This window comes from Oncorhynchus kisutch, unplaced genomic scaffold, assembly GCF_002021735.2.
Source record: "Oncorhynchus kisutch isolate 150728-3 unplaced genomic scaffold, Okis_V2 scaffold635, whole genome shotgun sequence".
Classification (NCBI taxonomy): Eukaryota; Metazoa; Chordata; class Actinopteri; order Salmoniformes; family Salmonidae; genus Oncorhynchus; species Oncorhynchus kisutch.
In genome coordinates, this window is record NW_022262580.1 from 500089 (window position 1) to 514883 (window position 14795).

Sequence of the window (14795 nt, forward strand, 5' to 3'; positions counted from 1 at the left end):
TTGGACAGACCTCAGCGTGGGAGCCTCTTGTTTTAGTTTCTGTCTGTAGGCAGGGATCAACAAAATGGAGTCGTGGTCAGCTTTTCCGAAAGGGGGGCGGGGCAGGACCTTATATGCGTCGCGGAAGTTAGAGTAACAATGATCCAAGGTCTTTCCACCCCTGGTTGCGCAATCGATATGCTGATAAAATTTAGGGAGTCTTGTTTTCAGATTAGCCTTGTTAAAATCCCCAGCTACAATGAATGCAGCCACCGGATAAATCGTTTCCAGTTTGCAGAGAGTTAAATAAAGTTCGTTCAGAGCCATCGATGTGTCTGCTTGGGGGGGGATATATACGGCTGTGATTATAATCGAAGAGAATTCTCTTGGTAGATAATGCGGTCTACATTTGATTGTGAGGAATTCTAAATCAGGTGAACAGAAGGATTTGAGTTCCTGTATGTTTCTTTCATCACACCATGTCACGTTGGCCATAAGACATACGCCCCCGCCCCTCTTCTTACCAGAAAGATGTTTGTTTCTGTCGGCGCGATGCGTGGAGAAACCCGTTGGCTGCACCGCCTCGGATAGCGTCTCTCCAGTGAGCCATGTTTCCGTGAAGCCCCTCTGGAATGCTACCCTTGCTCGGATTTCATCAACCTTGTTGTCAAGAGACAAACTCCAGGTGTGCTGTCATGTACATTTTTCTCAGGAGTGGCTTCCATCTGACCACTCTCCCAGAAAGCCCAGATGGATGAAGTGCTGTAGAGACTGTTGTCCTTCTGGAAGGTTCTCCCATCTCAGCCAAGGAACTCTGTAGTCATTGGTGGTCATTGCGATCTTGATCACCTCCTTGACCAAGGTCCTTCTTGCCCGATAGCTCAGTTTGGTCAGACAGCCAGCTCTAGGCAGAGTCTGGGTAGTTCAATATGTTTTCCATTTCCCAATGATGGAAGGGGATCTATGGAGAGTTCCTTGGACTTCCCGGTATAGGTTCTACACGAACATGCGCTGTCACCTGTGGGACCCTATAGAGACAGGTGTGTTTCTTTCTAAATCATGTCCAAACCATTTCAAATTGGCCACAGGTGGACTCCAAATAAAGGTGCAGTGACATCAAGAACGACGAAAGGAAATTGGAAGAACCCGAGCTCAATTTGGAGTGTCATAGCAAAGGGGTGTGAATACACATGTAAATGAGATTTCATTTTTCAATATATTTGTAATAGATCAAGGGGGTGTGAATACATTCTGAAGGCACAGTAGCTGCACGGCTAACTGCATACACAGAAGAGAACACTGGTGACCATTCTCTGGCTCATTAGTGAATACACTGGGGGGGGGGGGGGGGAGAGAGAGAGAGAGAGAGAGAGAGAGAGAGAGAGAGAGAGACAGAGAGAGACAGAGAGAGAGAGAGAGAGAGAGACAGAGAGAGACAGAGAGAGACAGAGAGAGAGAGAGAGAGAGAGAGACAGAGAGAGACAGAGAGAGAGAAACCGAGAGACAGAGAGAGAGAAACCGGGAGACAGAGAGAGAGAGAGAGAGAGAGAGAGAGACAGAGAGAGAGAGACAGAGAGAGAGAGAGAGAGAGAGAGAGACCTCTCACTGTAATGGCCTGAAGCCAAGCTCTGCCTGCACAGAAATACTAGCCTGTTCTGTGTGTACAGTTAAGTGCACATCTCTGAAATCTCAATGACGATATTATGCAGGCGGGAAAAGACTGGATACAGTCTCTCTCTCCCTCAATAAGACTAGCTACTGTACTACAAGGATGGATACAGTCTCTCCCTCACTAAGGCTAGCTACTGTACTACAAGACTGGACACTCTCTCTCCCTCAATAAGACTAGCTACTGTACTACAAGGATGGATACAGTCTCTCCCTCACTAAGGCTAGCTACTGTACTACAAGACTGGATACAGTCTCTCTCTCCCTCACTAAGACTAGCTACTGTACTACAAGACTGGATACAGTCTCTCCCTCCCTCACTAAGACTAGCTACTGTACTACAAGGATGGATACAGTCTCTCTCTCCCTCACTAAGACTAGCTACTGTACTACAAGGATGGATACAGTCTCTCCCTCACTAAGACTAGCTATTGTACTACAAGACTGGATACAGTCTCTCTCTCCCTCACTAAGACTAGCTATTGTACTACAAGACTGGATACAGTCTCTCTCTCCCTCACTAAGACTAGCTATTGTACTACAAGACTGGATACAGTCTCTCTCTCCCTCACTAAGACTAGCTATTGTACTACAAGACTGGATACAGTCTCTCTCTCCCTCACTAAGACTAGCTACTGTTCTACAAGACTGGATACAGTCTCTCTCTCCCTCACTAAGACTAGCTACTGTACTACAAGGATGGATACAGTCTCTCTCTCCCTCACTAAGACTAGCTACTGTACTACAAGGATGGATACAGTCTCTCTCTCCCTCACTAAGACTAGCTACTGTACTACAAGGATGGATACAGTCTCTCTCTCACTAAGACAAGCTACTGTACTACAAGACTGGATACAGTCTCTCTCTCCCTCACTAAGACTAGCTACTGTACTACAAGACTGGATACAGTCTCTCCCTCCCTCACTAAGACTAGCTACTGTACTACAAGGATGGATACAGTCTCTCTCTCCCTCACCAAGACTAGCTACTGTTCTACAAGACTGGATACAGTCTCTCCCTCACTAAGACTAGCTACTGTTCTACAAGACTGGATGCGTTCTCTCTCTCACTAAGACTAGCTACTGTACTACAAGACTGGATACAGTCTCTCTCTCCCTCACTAAGACTAGCTACTGTACTACAAGGATGGATGAAGTCTCTCTCTCACTAAGACTAGCTACTGTACTACAAGACTGGATACAGTCTCTCCCTCACTAAGACTAGCTACTGTACTACAAGACTGGATACAGTCTCTCTCTCCCTCACTAAGACTAGCTACTGTACTACAAGGATGGATGAAGTCTCTCTCTCACTAAGACTAGCTACTGTACTACAAGACTGGATACAGTCTCTCCCTCACTAAGACTAGCTACTGTTCTACAAGACTGGATACAGTCTCTCCCTCACTAAGACTAGCTACTGTACTACAAGACTGGATACAGTCACTCCCTCACAAAGACTAGCTACTGTTCTACAAGACTGGATACAGTCTCTCTCTCCCTCACTAAGACTAGCTACTGTTCTACAAGACTGGATACAGTCTCTCCCTCACTAAGACTAGCTACTGTACTACAAGACTGGATACAGTCACTCCCTCACCAAGACTAGCTACTGTTCTACAAGACTGGATACAGTCTCTCTCTCCCTCACTAAGACTAGCTACTGTTCTACAAGACTGGATACAGTCTCTCCCTCACTAAGACTAGCTACTGTACTACAAGACTGGATACAGTCTCTCCCTCACTAAGACTAGCTACTGTACTACAAGACTGGATACAGTCTCTCCCTCACTAAGACTAGCTACTGTTCTACAAGACTGGATACAGTCTCTCCCTCACTAAGACTAGCTACTGTACTACAAGACTGGATACAGTCTCTCCCTCACTAAGGCTAGCTACTGTTCTACAAGACTGGATACAGTCTCTCCCTCACTAAGACTAGCTACTGTACTACAAGACTGGATACAGACTCTCCCTCACTAAGACTAGCTACTGTTCTACAAGACTGGATACAGTCTCTCCCTCACTAAGACTAGCTACTGTACTACAAGACTGGATACAGTCTCTCCCTCACTAAGGCTAGCTACTTTACTACAAGGATAACCTACATTGTTAATTCATACACTTAAACATACTTCCTAAATGTGTTTTATATACAGAACAACTTGAAATTGGATAAAACATTTCAGTCATTTTGCAAATTTTTATCATGATGAACAAATCTCCCTCGGACATTTAGCTTGTTAACCCTCAATTCATCATCCCTGAGGAACACTGAGGACAAACAGCAGGATGTACATTAAAGACAGGGAAGGTCGGTCACCTGCGGGTAGAGTGAAGGTCACCAGGTCAGAGAGGAAGTAACAGTTGAAGTCTCCTTTACGTTGGTGCAGAGAGGCAGCGATCTCCCTGCGGATCTGTTCTGTCAGCTCACCACACACCATGGCAGGGATACACTTAGCTGCCTGCTGGGACACCTGCACGGGGATGGAGGGAGGACAGACTCATTATGACAAGACAGCTTTTCATTTCAGTAATTTCAGTCGCTGTAGTAGCTGAAGTGTATAGTGTTGAGTCATTACTCAAAGCCAGTGGCATGTCATTAGTAAAGATAGAAAAAAGGTAAGGGGCCTAGACAGCTGCCCTGGGGAATTCCTGATTCTACCTGGACTTTGTTGAGAGGCTTCCATTAAAGAACACCTCCACTGTACACACACTTACACAAGGGTTTTGTGTTGTAGATATGTGGTAGTAGAGTAGGGGCTTGAGGGAACACACTTAATGCGTTTTGAAATATGTTGTGAATGTATTGTAATGTTTTTAAAATTGTATAACTGCATTAATTTTGCTGAACCCCAGGAAGAGTAGCTGCTGCTTTTGGCAGGAACTAATGGGGATCCATAATAAACCCCAGGAAGAGTAGCTGCTGCCTTGGCAGGAACTAATGGGGATCCATAATAAACCCCAGGAAGAGTAGCTGCTGCCTTGGCAGGAACTAATGGGTATCCATAATAAACCCCAGGAAGAGTAGCTGCTGCCTTGGCAGGAACTAATGGGGATCCATAATAAACCCCAGGAAGAGTAGCTGCTGCCTTGGCAGGAACTAATGGGGATCCATAATAAACCCCAGGAAGAGTAGCTGCTGCCTTGGCAGGAACTAATGGGGATCCATAATAAACCCCAGGAAGAGTAGCTGCTGCCTTGGCAGGAACTAATGGGGATCCATAATAAACCCCAGGAAGAGTAGCTGCTGCTTTTGGCAGGAACTAATGGGGATCCATAATAAACCCCAGGAAGAGTAGCTGCTGCCTTGGCAGGAACTAATGGGGATCCATAATAAACCCCAGGAAGAGTAGCTGCTGCTTTTGGCAGGAACTAATGGGGATCCATAATAAACCCCAGGAAGAGTAGCTGCTGCCTTGGCAGGAACTAATGGGGATCCATAATAAACCCCAGGAAGAGTAGCTGCTGCTTTTGGCAGGAACTAATGGGGATCCATAATAAACCCCAGGAAGAGTAGCTGCTGCCTTGGCAGGAACTAATGGGGATCCATAATAAACCCCAGGAAGAGTAGCTGCTGCCTTGGCAGGAACTAATGGGGATCCATAATAAACCCCAGGAAGAGTAGCTGCTGCCTTGGCAGGAACTAATGGGGATCCATAATAAACCCCAGGAAGAGTAGCTGCTGCCTTGACAGGAACTAATGGGGATCCATAATAAACCCCAGGAAGAGTAGCTGCTGCCTTGGCAGGAACTAATGGGGATCCATAATAAACCCCAGGAAGAGTAGCTGCTGCCTTGGCAGGAACTAATGGGGATCCATAATAAACCCCAGGAAGAGTAGCTGCTGCCTTGACAGGAACTAATGGGGATCCATAATAAACACCAGGAAGAGTAGCTGCTGCCTTGGCAGGAACTAATGGGGATCCATAATAAACCCCAGGAAGAGTAGCTGCTGCTTTTGGCAGGAACTAATGGGGATCCATAATAAACCCCAGGAAGAGTAGCTGCTGCCTTGGCAGGAACTAATGGGGATCCATAATAAACCCCAGGAAGAGTAGCTGCTGCCTTGGCAGGAACTAATGGGGATCCATAATAAACCCCAGGAAGAGTAGCTGCTGCCTTGACAGGAACTAATGGGGATCCATAATAAACCCCAGGAAGAGTAGCTGCTGCCTTGGCAGGAACTAATGGGGATCCATAATAAACCCCAGGAAGAGTAGCTGCTGCCTTGGCAGGAACTAATGGGGATCCATAATAAACCCCAGGATGAGTAGCTGCTGCCTTGACAGGAACTAATGGGGATCCATAATAAACCCCAGGATGAGTAGCTGCTGCCTTGACAGGAACTAATGGGGATCCATAATAAATACAAACCAAAATGTTTCTCATATTCTATGCTAGTTGTACCCATGCTAGCATCTTTAGATCTCTCCTTCCTTAATTTCTAACAGATATTTTCATCTCTGTCACATGAAACCGCTCAAACATGCGGTGCGCTTTAGAGAACAATGTTTCCCCGCTAATTGCCATTTCAAAGATTCGCTCATACAGCCACGTGCGTATTGTTGAGCTTATAATGTGAATAAATAAATCTCGATCAACATTTTAAGCTAAATGATCTGATATGTTGCATCAGCCTCATTACTTTAAAAAATATATATATAAGAGTACTTGGATTAGTAAAAAAAATAATACATCTGTCCTACTTGCAAAAAATATTAAATGTGACACGTTTCAGGAAACTTATGTTGGATTTGAAGATGTCTGATTCGGGAAACGAATTTATATATTATTGTTGTCTATATGTGAATTACAGTTGTGATAAGTCTGACCGTGAGTCAGACGCCATTTTGTTTTTTCCCCTTCTGGATTCTTTGTCTCCCTGACTTGTAATCACTTTACGTTCGAGCCATTCGGATAATTGGTACTGTTCCAAATAGTTAGGCGGTCCATGCGAGGGAAAAAATTGATTTGAATCTGGACATTCACCTTGACTCTTATGTATTTCAAAAACAAATGTAACTTTACCTCAGTGAGAAGGATAGCCAACATGTCTTGTCTCTGGAAGCGGATGGCCAGGTGAACTAGCGTAAAGCCATCGTTGAAGGCAGTGGCGCGGTTCAGGAGGCGGACCTCGTCTGAAGTCAGCTGACGGGCGATGTCACCGCCGGACGACTTGTAGGCCTCGACAGCAGCCATGTTCCCCTCCACCACACCTGCAGCAGACATTTTTTTTTTTACCATTTAGGCTAAAAAAATTTAAATCATAAGCAGACACCTAGGCTACATTTAGACAGAATTCTGATTTAAAATATATATATATATGCAGTGGGGCAAAAACATATTTTTTTGCAAATAAATTCATTAAAAATCCTACAATGTGATTTTCTGGATTTTTTTCTTCTCATTTTGTCTGTCATAGTTGAAGTGTACCTATGATGAAAATTACAGGCCTCTCTCATCTTTTTAAGTGGGAGAACTTGCACAATTGGTGGCTGACTAAATACTTTTTTTGCCACACTGTATGTTTTGCTTTAAAAAGAGCTGATGTGATTGGTCAAAAGAAGATCAGAATTGTGCTGCCTGTCTAAAGGTAGCCAGATAGACAGGGAAAGGGAGGGAGGAACTCATTACTGGGGATGACTCGGAACAAGTTATATTAAATTGAAACTTTACTTGTCTCTGCAGAGAAATTGATTGTGCAGCCAGGAGAAGGCTACACAAAACAACAAATAGTACTACAGTTTACACGTTTAAAACAAATAAAATTAAAATAAATCCACTGACTTCACTGAACACAACACACTGTGTATCTGCCACTGTGAGACTGTCAAGACAAATAAAAATGCTGTACAGACATTGTGTTCCTCCCTCGCTTCTACAAACACTGTTCTACTGTCAGATCCTGACTGTCATCTCTCCCTACTCTTGTCATCCACAGAAAGGGAAATATTAGAGCTGGCAGTGAACAGTCAGGCTGTCAGGCTGGTCATTGTTAAGAGATATACTGTAGGTCGAGGCCTGTGGAGCTGGCAGTGAACAGTCAGGCTGTCAGGCTGGTCATTGTTCAGAGATATACTGTAGGTCTAGGCCTGTAGAGCTGACAGTGAACAGTCAAGCTGTCAGGCTGGTCATTGTTAAGAGATATACTGTAGGTCGAGGCCTGTAGAGCTGGCAGTGAACAGTCAGGCTGGTCATTGTTCAGAGATATACTGTAGGTCGAGGCCTGTGGAGCTGGCAGTGAACAGTCAGGCTGGTCATTGTTCAGAGATATACTGTAGGTCGAGGCCTGTGGAGCTGGCAGTGAACAGTCAGGCTGGTCATTGTTCAGAGATATACTGTAGGTCGAGGCCTGTGGAGCTGGCAGTGAACAGTCAGGCTGGTCATTGTTCAGAGATATACTGTAGGTCGAGGCCTGTGGAGCTGGCAGTGAACAGTCAGGCTGGTCATTGTTCAGAGATATACTGTAGGTCGAGGCCTGTAGAGCTGGCAGTGAACAGTCAGGCTGGTCATTGTTCAGAGATATACTGTAGGTTGAGGCCTGTAGAGCTGGCAGTGAACAGTCAGGCTGGTCATTGTTAAGAGATATACTGTAGGTCGAGGCCTGTATGCTTGCTTCGCTTTGTGTAGGCCTTTAGCCTAGATAAGGTCCCTCAATGTACTGTGACATACATCCAACCCGTGAACCAAGTTTCTATCAACAACATTAATGTCATTGCAGACAGATACATGAGCTTTCCATTTGAAATATGATGTCTAACGTGGCCATTAAAGAACCGATATTGTACATGGACAGTGTTAAGAGATATAGTCCTACTACCTTGCTTTGTGTGTAGCCTAGGTAATAAATAAAAAAATATATCCCTTGATGTTGAAATACCATCTGTAAGGAAAGTTTAAAATCGTCATACATTCATATCATTGCAGACAGATGTCGAAGCGTTCCCATTTGAAATAGTATATCCCAAATGTGCTGCTTCTGCAACCGTATCCGAATGGATTAAAGCTCGGATCGGCTCCAGAGGTACGTCCCCATACAGACAGATGGTTATAAAACGCTAGACGTAATGGACCGGCTGTGGTGTTCATTAAAAGACCTCCACATCATTATCCATCACATACTGAATGGGCTCCATGCTGTTCCTAGTCACTGCTAATTAATCTACAGCCCCCACAGGGCTTTGGGCCTTATGTAGGTTAGTATGCATTATGAAGTCATTAAGTAGGTTATATGGCATTATGAAGCCATTATGTAGGTTAGTAGGCATTATGAAACCATTATGTAGGTTAGTATGCATTATGTAGGTTAGTAGGCATTATGAAGCCATTATGTAGGTTAGTATGCATTATGAAGTCATTAAGTAGGTTATATGGCATTATGAAGCCATTATGTAGGTTAGTAGGCATTATGAAACCATTATGTAGGTTAGTATGCATTATGAAACCATTATGTAGGTTAGTATGCATTATAAAGGTTAGTATGCATTATGAAGTCATTATGTAGGTTAGTATGCATTATGAAGCCATTAAGTAGGTTATAAGGCATTATGAAGCCATTATGTAGGTTAGTAGGCATTATGAAGGTTAGTATGCATTATGAAGTCATTATGTAGGTTAGTATGCATTATGTAGGTTAGTATGCATTATGAAGTCATTAAGTAGGTTATAAGGCATTATGAAGTCATTAAGTAGGTTATAAGGCATTATGAAGCCATTATGTAGGTTAGTATGCATTATGAAGGTTAGTATGCATTATGAAGTCATTAAGTAGGTTAGTATGCATTATGAAGTCATTATGTAGGTTAGTAGGCATTATGAAACCATTATGTAGGTTAGTAGGCATTATGAAACCATTATGTAGGTTAGTATGCATTATGAAGCCATTATGTAGGTTAGTATGCACTATGAAGTCATTATGTAGGTTAGTATGCATTATGAAGCCTTTATGTAGGTTATAAGGCATTATGAAGTCATTAAGTAGGTTATAAGGCATTATGAAGTCATTAAGTAGGTTATAAGGCATTATGAAGCCATTATGTAGGTTAGTAGGCATTATGAAGCTATTATGTAGGTTAGTATGCACTATGAAGTCATTATGTAGGTTAGTATGCATTATGAAGTCATTAAGTGGATTAGTGTTCCTAGTCCCCCGTAGGACTTTTGTTGTAAGTCATTATGTAGGTTAGTAGGCATTATGAAGCTATTATGTAGGTTAGTATGCACTATGAAGTCATTATGTAGGTTAGTATGCACTATGAAGTCATTATGTAGGTTAGTATGCATTATGAAGCCATTATGTAGGTTAGTATGCACTATGAAGTCATTATGTAGGTTAGTATGGCACTATGAAGTCATTATGTAGGTTAGTATGCATTATGAAGCCATTATGTAGGTTACTGTTCCTAGTCCCTCATAGGGCTTTGGTCAAGAGTAGTGCACTATATAGAGAGTCGTTTGGGAGGTATCCTTAATCTCATTTGAGTAAGGAGGAAGAGGAGGAGGAGGAAGATAACTCTGATATGACAGCAGGGGTGGAAAAGGAACTCAAGTATCATACTTGAGTAAAAGTAAAGATACCTTAATAGAAAATGACTCAAGTAAAAATTTAAATTACCCAGTAAAACACTACTTAAGTAAAAGTCTACAAGTATTTGGTTTTAAAGATACTTAAGGATCAAAAGTAAAAGTATAAACCATTTCACATTTCTTATATGAAGCAAATCAGACGGCACGGTTTGATTTTTATTGACGGATAGCCAGGGGCGCACTCCAACACCCAGACATAATTTACAGATAGCCAGGGGCGCACTCCAACACCCAGACATCATTTACAGATAGCCAGGGGCGCACTCCAACACCCAGACATCATTTACAGATAGCCAGGGGCGCACTCCAACACCCAGACATCATTTACAGATAGCCAGGGGCACACTCCAACACCCAGACATCATTTACAGATAGCCAGGGGCACACTCCAACACTCAGACATCATTTACAGATAGCCAGGGGCCACACTCCAACACTCAGACATCATTTACAGATAGCCAGGGGCACACTCCAACACTTAGACATCATTTACAGATAGCCAGGGGCACACTCCAACACTCAGACATCATTTACAGATAGCCAGGGGCTCACTCCAACACTCAGACATCATTTACAGATAGCCAGGGGCTCACTCCAACACTCAGACATCATTTACAGATAGCCAGGGGCCACACTCCAACACTCAGACATCATTTACAGATAGCCAGGGGCTCACTCCAACACTCAGACATCATTTACAGATAGCCAGGGGCTCACTCCAACACCCAGACATCATTTACAGATAGCCAGGGGCGCACTCCAACACCCAGACATAATTTACAAACAAAGCATTTGTGTTTAGTGAGTCTGTCAGATCAGAGGCTGTAGGGACGACCAGGGATGTTCTCTGTTTAGTGAGTCCACCAGATCAGAGGCAGTAGGGATCAGAGTCCTCCAGATCAGAGGCAGTAGGGATGACCAGGGATGTTCTCTGTTTAGTGAGTCCTCCAGATTAGAGGCAGTAGAGATGACCAGGGATGTTCTCTGTTTAGTGAGTCCTCCAGATCAGAGGCAGTAAAGATGACCAGGGATGTTCTCTGTTTAGTGAGTCCTCCAGATCAGAGGCAGTAGGGATCAGAGTCCTCCAGATCAGAGGCAGTAGGGATGACCAGGGATGTTCTCTGTTTAGTGAGTCCTCCAGATTAGAGGCAGTAGAGATGACCAGGGATGTTCTCTGTTTAGTGAGTCCTCCAGATCAGAGGCAGTAAAGATGACCAGGGATGTTCTCTGTTTAGTGAGTCCTCCAGATCAGAGGCAGTAGGGATCAGAGTCCTCCAGATCAGAGGCAGTAGGGATGACCAGGGATGTTCTCTGTTTAGTGAGTCCTCCAGATTAGAGGCAGTAGAGATGACCAGGGACGTTCTCTGTTTAGTGAGTCCTCCAGATCAGAGGCAGTAGAGATGACCGGGGATGTTCTCTGTTTAGTGAGTCCTCCAGATCAGAGGCAGTAGATGTCCAGGGATGTTCTCTGTTTAGTGAGTCCTCCAGATCAGAGGCAGTAGAGATGTCCAGGGATGTTCTCTGTTTAGTGAGTCCTCCAGATTAGAGGCAGTAGAGATGACCAGGGACGTTCTCTGTTTAGTGAGTCCTCCAGATCAGAGGTAGTAGAGATGTCCAGGGATGTTCTCTGTTTAGTGAGTCCTCCAGATCAGAGGCAGTAGAGATGACATGGGATGTTCTCTGTTTAGTGAGTCCTCCAGATCAGAGGCAGTAGAGATGACCAGGGATGTTCTCTGTTTAGTGAGTCCTCCAGATCAGAGGCAGTAGAGATGTCCAGGGATGTTCTCTGTTTAGTGAGTCCTCCAGATCAGAGGCAGTAGAGATGACCAGGGATGTTCTCTGTTTAGTGAGTCCTCCAGATCAGAGGCAGTAGAGATGACCAGGGATGTTCTCTGTTTAGTGAGTCCTCCAGATCAGAGGCAGCCAAGCATATCCCAAATGTTTATAGAAAAAAAATTAAGTTTTTAAATAAACTACAGCCGTTTTCGGGTTATGAGTAAAATAGGCGATTTAACATGGGAGTAAAGGGTGTACCCTACGGCTGTACCCTACTCGGGGGTGTGGTCACGTTAAGCCACGCCTCACCGTGTACATCCATCGGTTCAGTATGAATAAATGTATTATGCTCAGTACCATGTTGAATCCTTTTTCCCCATCCTCTCTATTCAGTTGACAAACAGGCTAATAGTATTGTCACAACGCTGCATTGTATAACATTGTTTTCCCAACTTCACTCAATTCAACACATCAACGTGTTCAAACGGAATGACTTGACACAATGGACTCGTTCTTTCCAACAGGAAAACATGAACAAAAGTTACTGTTGTTGGCTTTACTGAAACGGAGCAATATTACACAAACACTGTCTGCTTCCTGCTATGGAAAACCAATGAGATCCTCCGATCAGCTTCCTTCAGAATAACCAATGAGATGATCTGATCAGCTTCCTTCAGAATAACCAATGAGATCCTCCGATCAGCTTCCTTCAGAATAACCAATGAGATCATCTGATCAGCTTCCTTCAGAATAACCAATGAGATCCTCCGATCAGCTTCCTTCAGAATAACCAATGAGATCATCTGATCAGCTTCCTTCAGAATAACCAATGAGATCATCTGATCAGTTTCCTTCAGAATAACCAATGAGATCATCTGATCAGCTTCCTTCAGAATAACCAATGAGATCATCTGATCAGCTTCCTTCAGAATAACCAATGAGATCATCTGATCAGTTTCCTTCAGAATAACCAATGAGATCATCTGATCAGCTTCCTTCAGAATAACCAATGAGATCATCTGATCAGCTTCCTTCAGAATAACCAATGAGATCATCTGATCAGCTTCCTTCAGAATAACCAATGAGATCCTCCGATCAGCTTCCTTCAGAATAACCAATGAGATCATCTGATCAGTTTCCTTCAGAATAACCAGTACTGAAACTAGAACCAATGAGATCATCTGATCAGCTTCCTTCAGAATAACCAGTAGTGAAACTAAAACCAATGAGATCCTCTGATCAAAGTTCTCCTTCAGAATAACCAATGAGATCATCTGATCAGAGTTCTCCTTCAGAATAACCAATGACATCATCTGATCAGCTTCCTTCAGAATAACCAGTACTGAAACTAAAACCAATGAGATCATTGGATCAGAGTTTTTCTTCAACCTGTGCTCTAATATTAGTCACTAAGTCAGATAATAAACTGTAAAGTGATGTCTGGTGTTTGGTTGGCCTCATTTGCACCTGAGTGGCGCAGTGGTCTAAGACACTACATCTCAGTGCAGGACTTGTCACTGCAGTACCTGGTTCGAGTACCTGGTTCGAATCCAGGCTGCATCACATCCGGCCGTAGTTGGGAGTCCCCGCACAAATGGCTCAGGTTTGGCCGGGGAAGAGGGTAAGGCCGTCATCGTGAAAAAATAATTTGTTCTTAACTGACTTGCCTAGTTAAATAAATACAAAAATAAACCCTAACCTAATAACCCAGACAATATAACATTCATTGGTCAATATGCATGTCCCAAGACAATATTGTGTCTCAACAAACTCTCCAGCCAGACTTATGACAGTATTGTATCTCGACAACAAACTCTCTAGCCAGACTTGTATCAACAACAGACTCTCTAGCCTGACTTATGACAGTATTGTATCAACGCCAGACTTATGACAGTATTGTATCTCAACAACAGACTCCCTGGCCAGACATTATGTAGGCTATTATGAAGTCATTATGTAGGTTAGCAGGTGGTATGAAGTCATTATTTAGGTTAGTAGGTGGTATGAAGTCATTATGTAGGTTAGTAGGTGGTATGAAGTCATTATGTAGGTTAGTAGGTGGTATGAAGTCATTATGTAGGTTAGCAGGTGGTATGAAGTCATTATGTAGGTTAGTAGGTGGTATGAAGTCATTATGTAGGTTAGTAGGTGGTATGAAGTCATTATGTAGGTTAGCAGGTGGTATGAAGTTATTATGTAGGTTAGTAGGTGGTATGAAGTCATTATGTAGGTTCGTAGGTGGTATGAAGTCATTATGTAGGTTAGTAGGTGGTATGAAGTCATTATGTAGGTTAGTAGGTGGTATGAAGTCATTATGTAGGTTAGTAGGTGGTATGAAGTCATTATGTAACTTAGTAGGTGGTATGAAGTCATTATGTAGGTTAGTAGGTGGTATGAAGTCATTATGTAGGTTAGTAGGTGGTATGATGTCATTATGTAGGTTAGTAGGTGGTATGAAGTCATTATGTAGGTTAGTAGGTGGTATGAAGTCATTATGTAGGTTAGTAGGTGGTATGAAGTCATTATGTAGGTTAGTAGGTGGTATGAAGTCATTATGTAGGTTAGTAGGTGGTATGAAGTCATTATGTAGGTTAGTAGGTGGTATGAAGTCATTATGTAGGTTAGTAGGTGGTATGAAGTCATTATGTAGGTTAGTAGGTGGTATGAAGTCATTATGTAGGTTAGTAGGTGGTATGAAGTCATTATGTAGGTTAGTAGGTGGTATGAAGTCATGATGTAGGTTAGTAGGTGGTATGAAGTCATTATGTAGGTTAGTAGGTGGTA

At 43.2% G+C, this 14795-nt stretch overlaps 1 protein-coding gene across 1 annotated transcript in view; it reads right to left on the reverse strand.

The window, feature by feature from the left end:
• The window catches only part of LOC109886307 (ubiquitin thioesterase ZRANB1-like), a 46213-nt gene that overhangs the window by 19270 nt on the left and 12148 nt on the right, over positions 1-14795 (reverse strand). Inside the window, exons 3-5 of the mRNA XM_031815806.1 lie at positions 6678-6865; positions 3970-4123; positions 1657-1658 (exon numbers count right to left, since the gene is read on the reverse strand). Of these exons, the coding sequence (XP_031671666.1) occupies positions 1657-1658; positions 3970-4123; positions 6678-6865 (344 nt within the window). The remainder of the gene's footprint in view (positions 1-1656; positions 1659-3969; positions 4124-6677; positions 6866-14795) is intronic.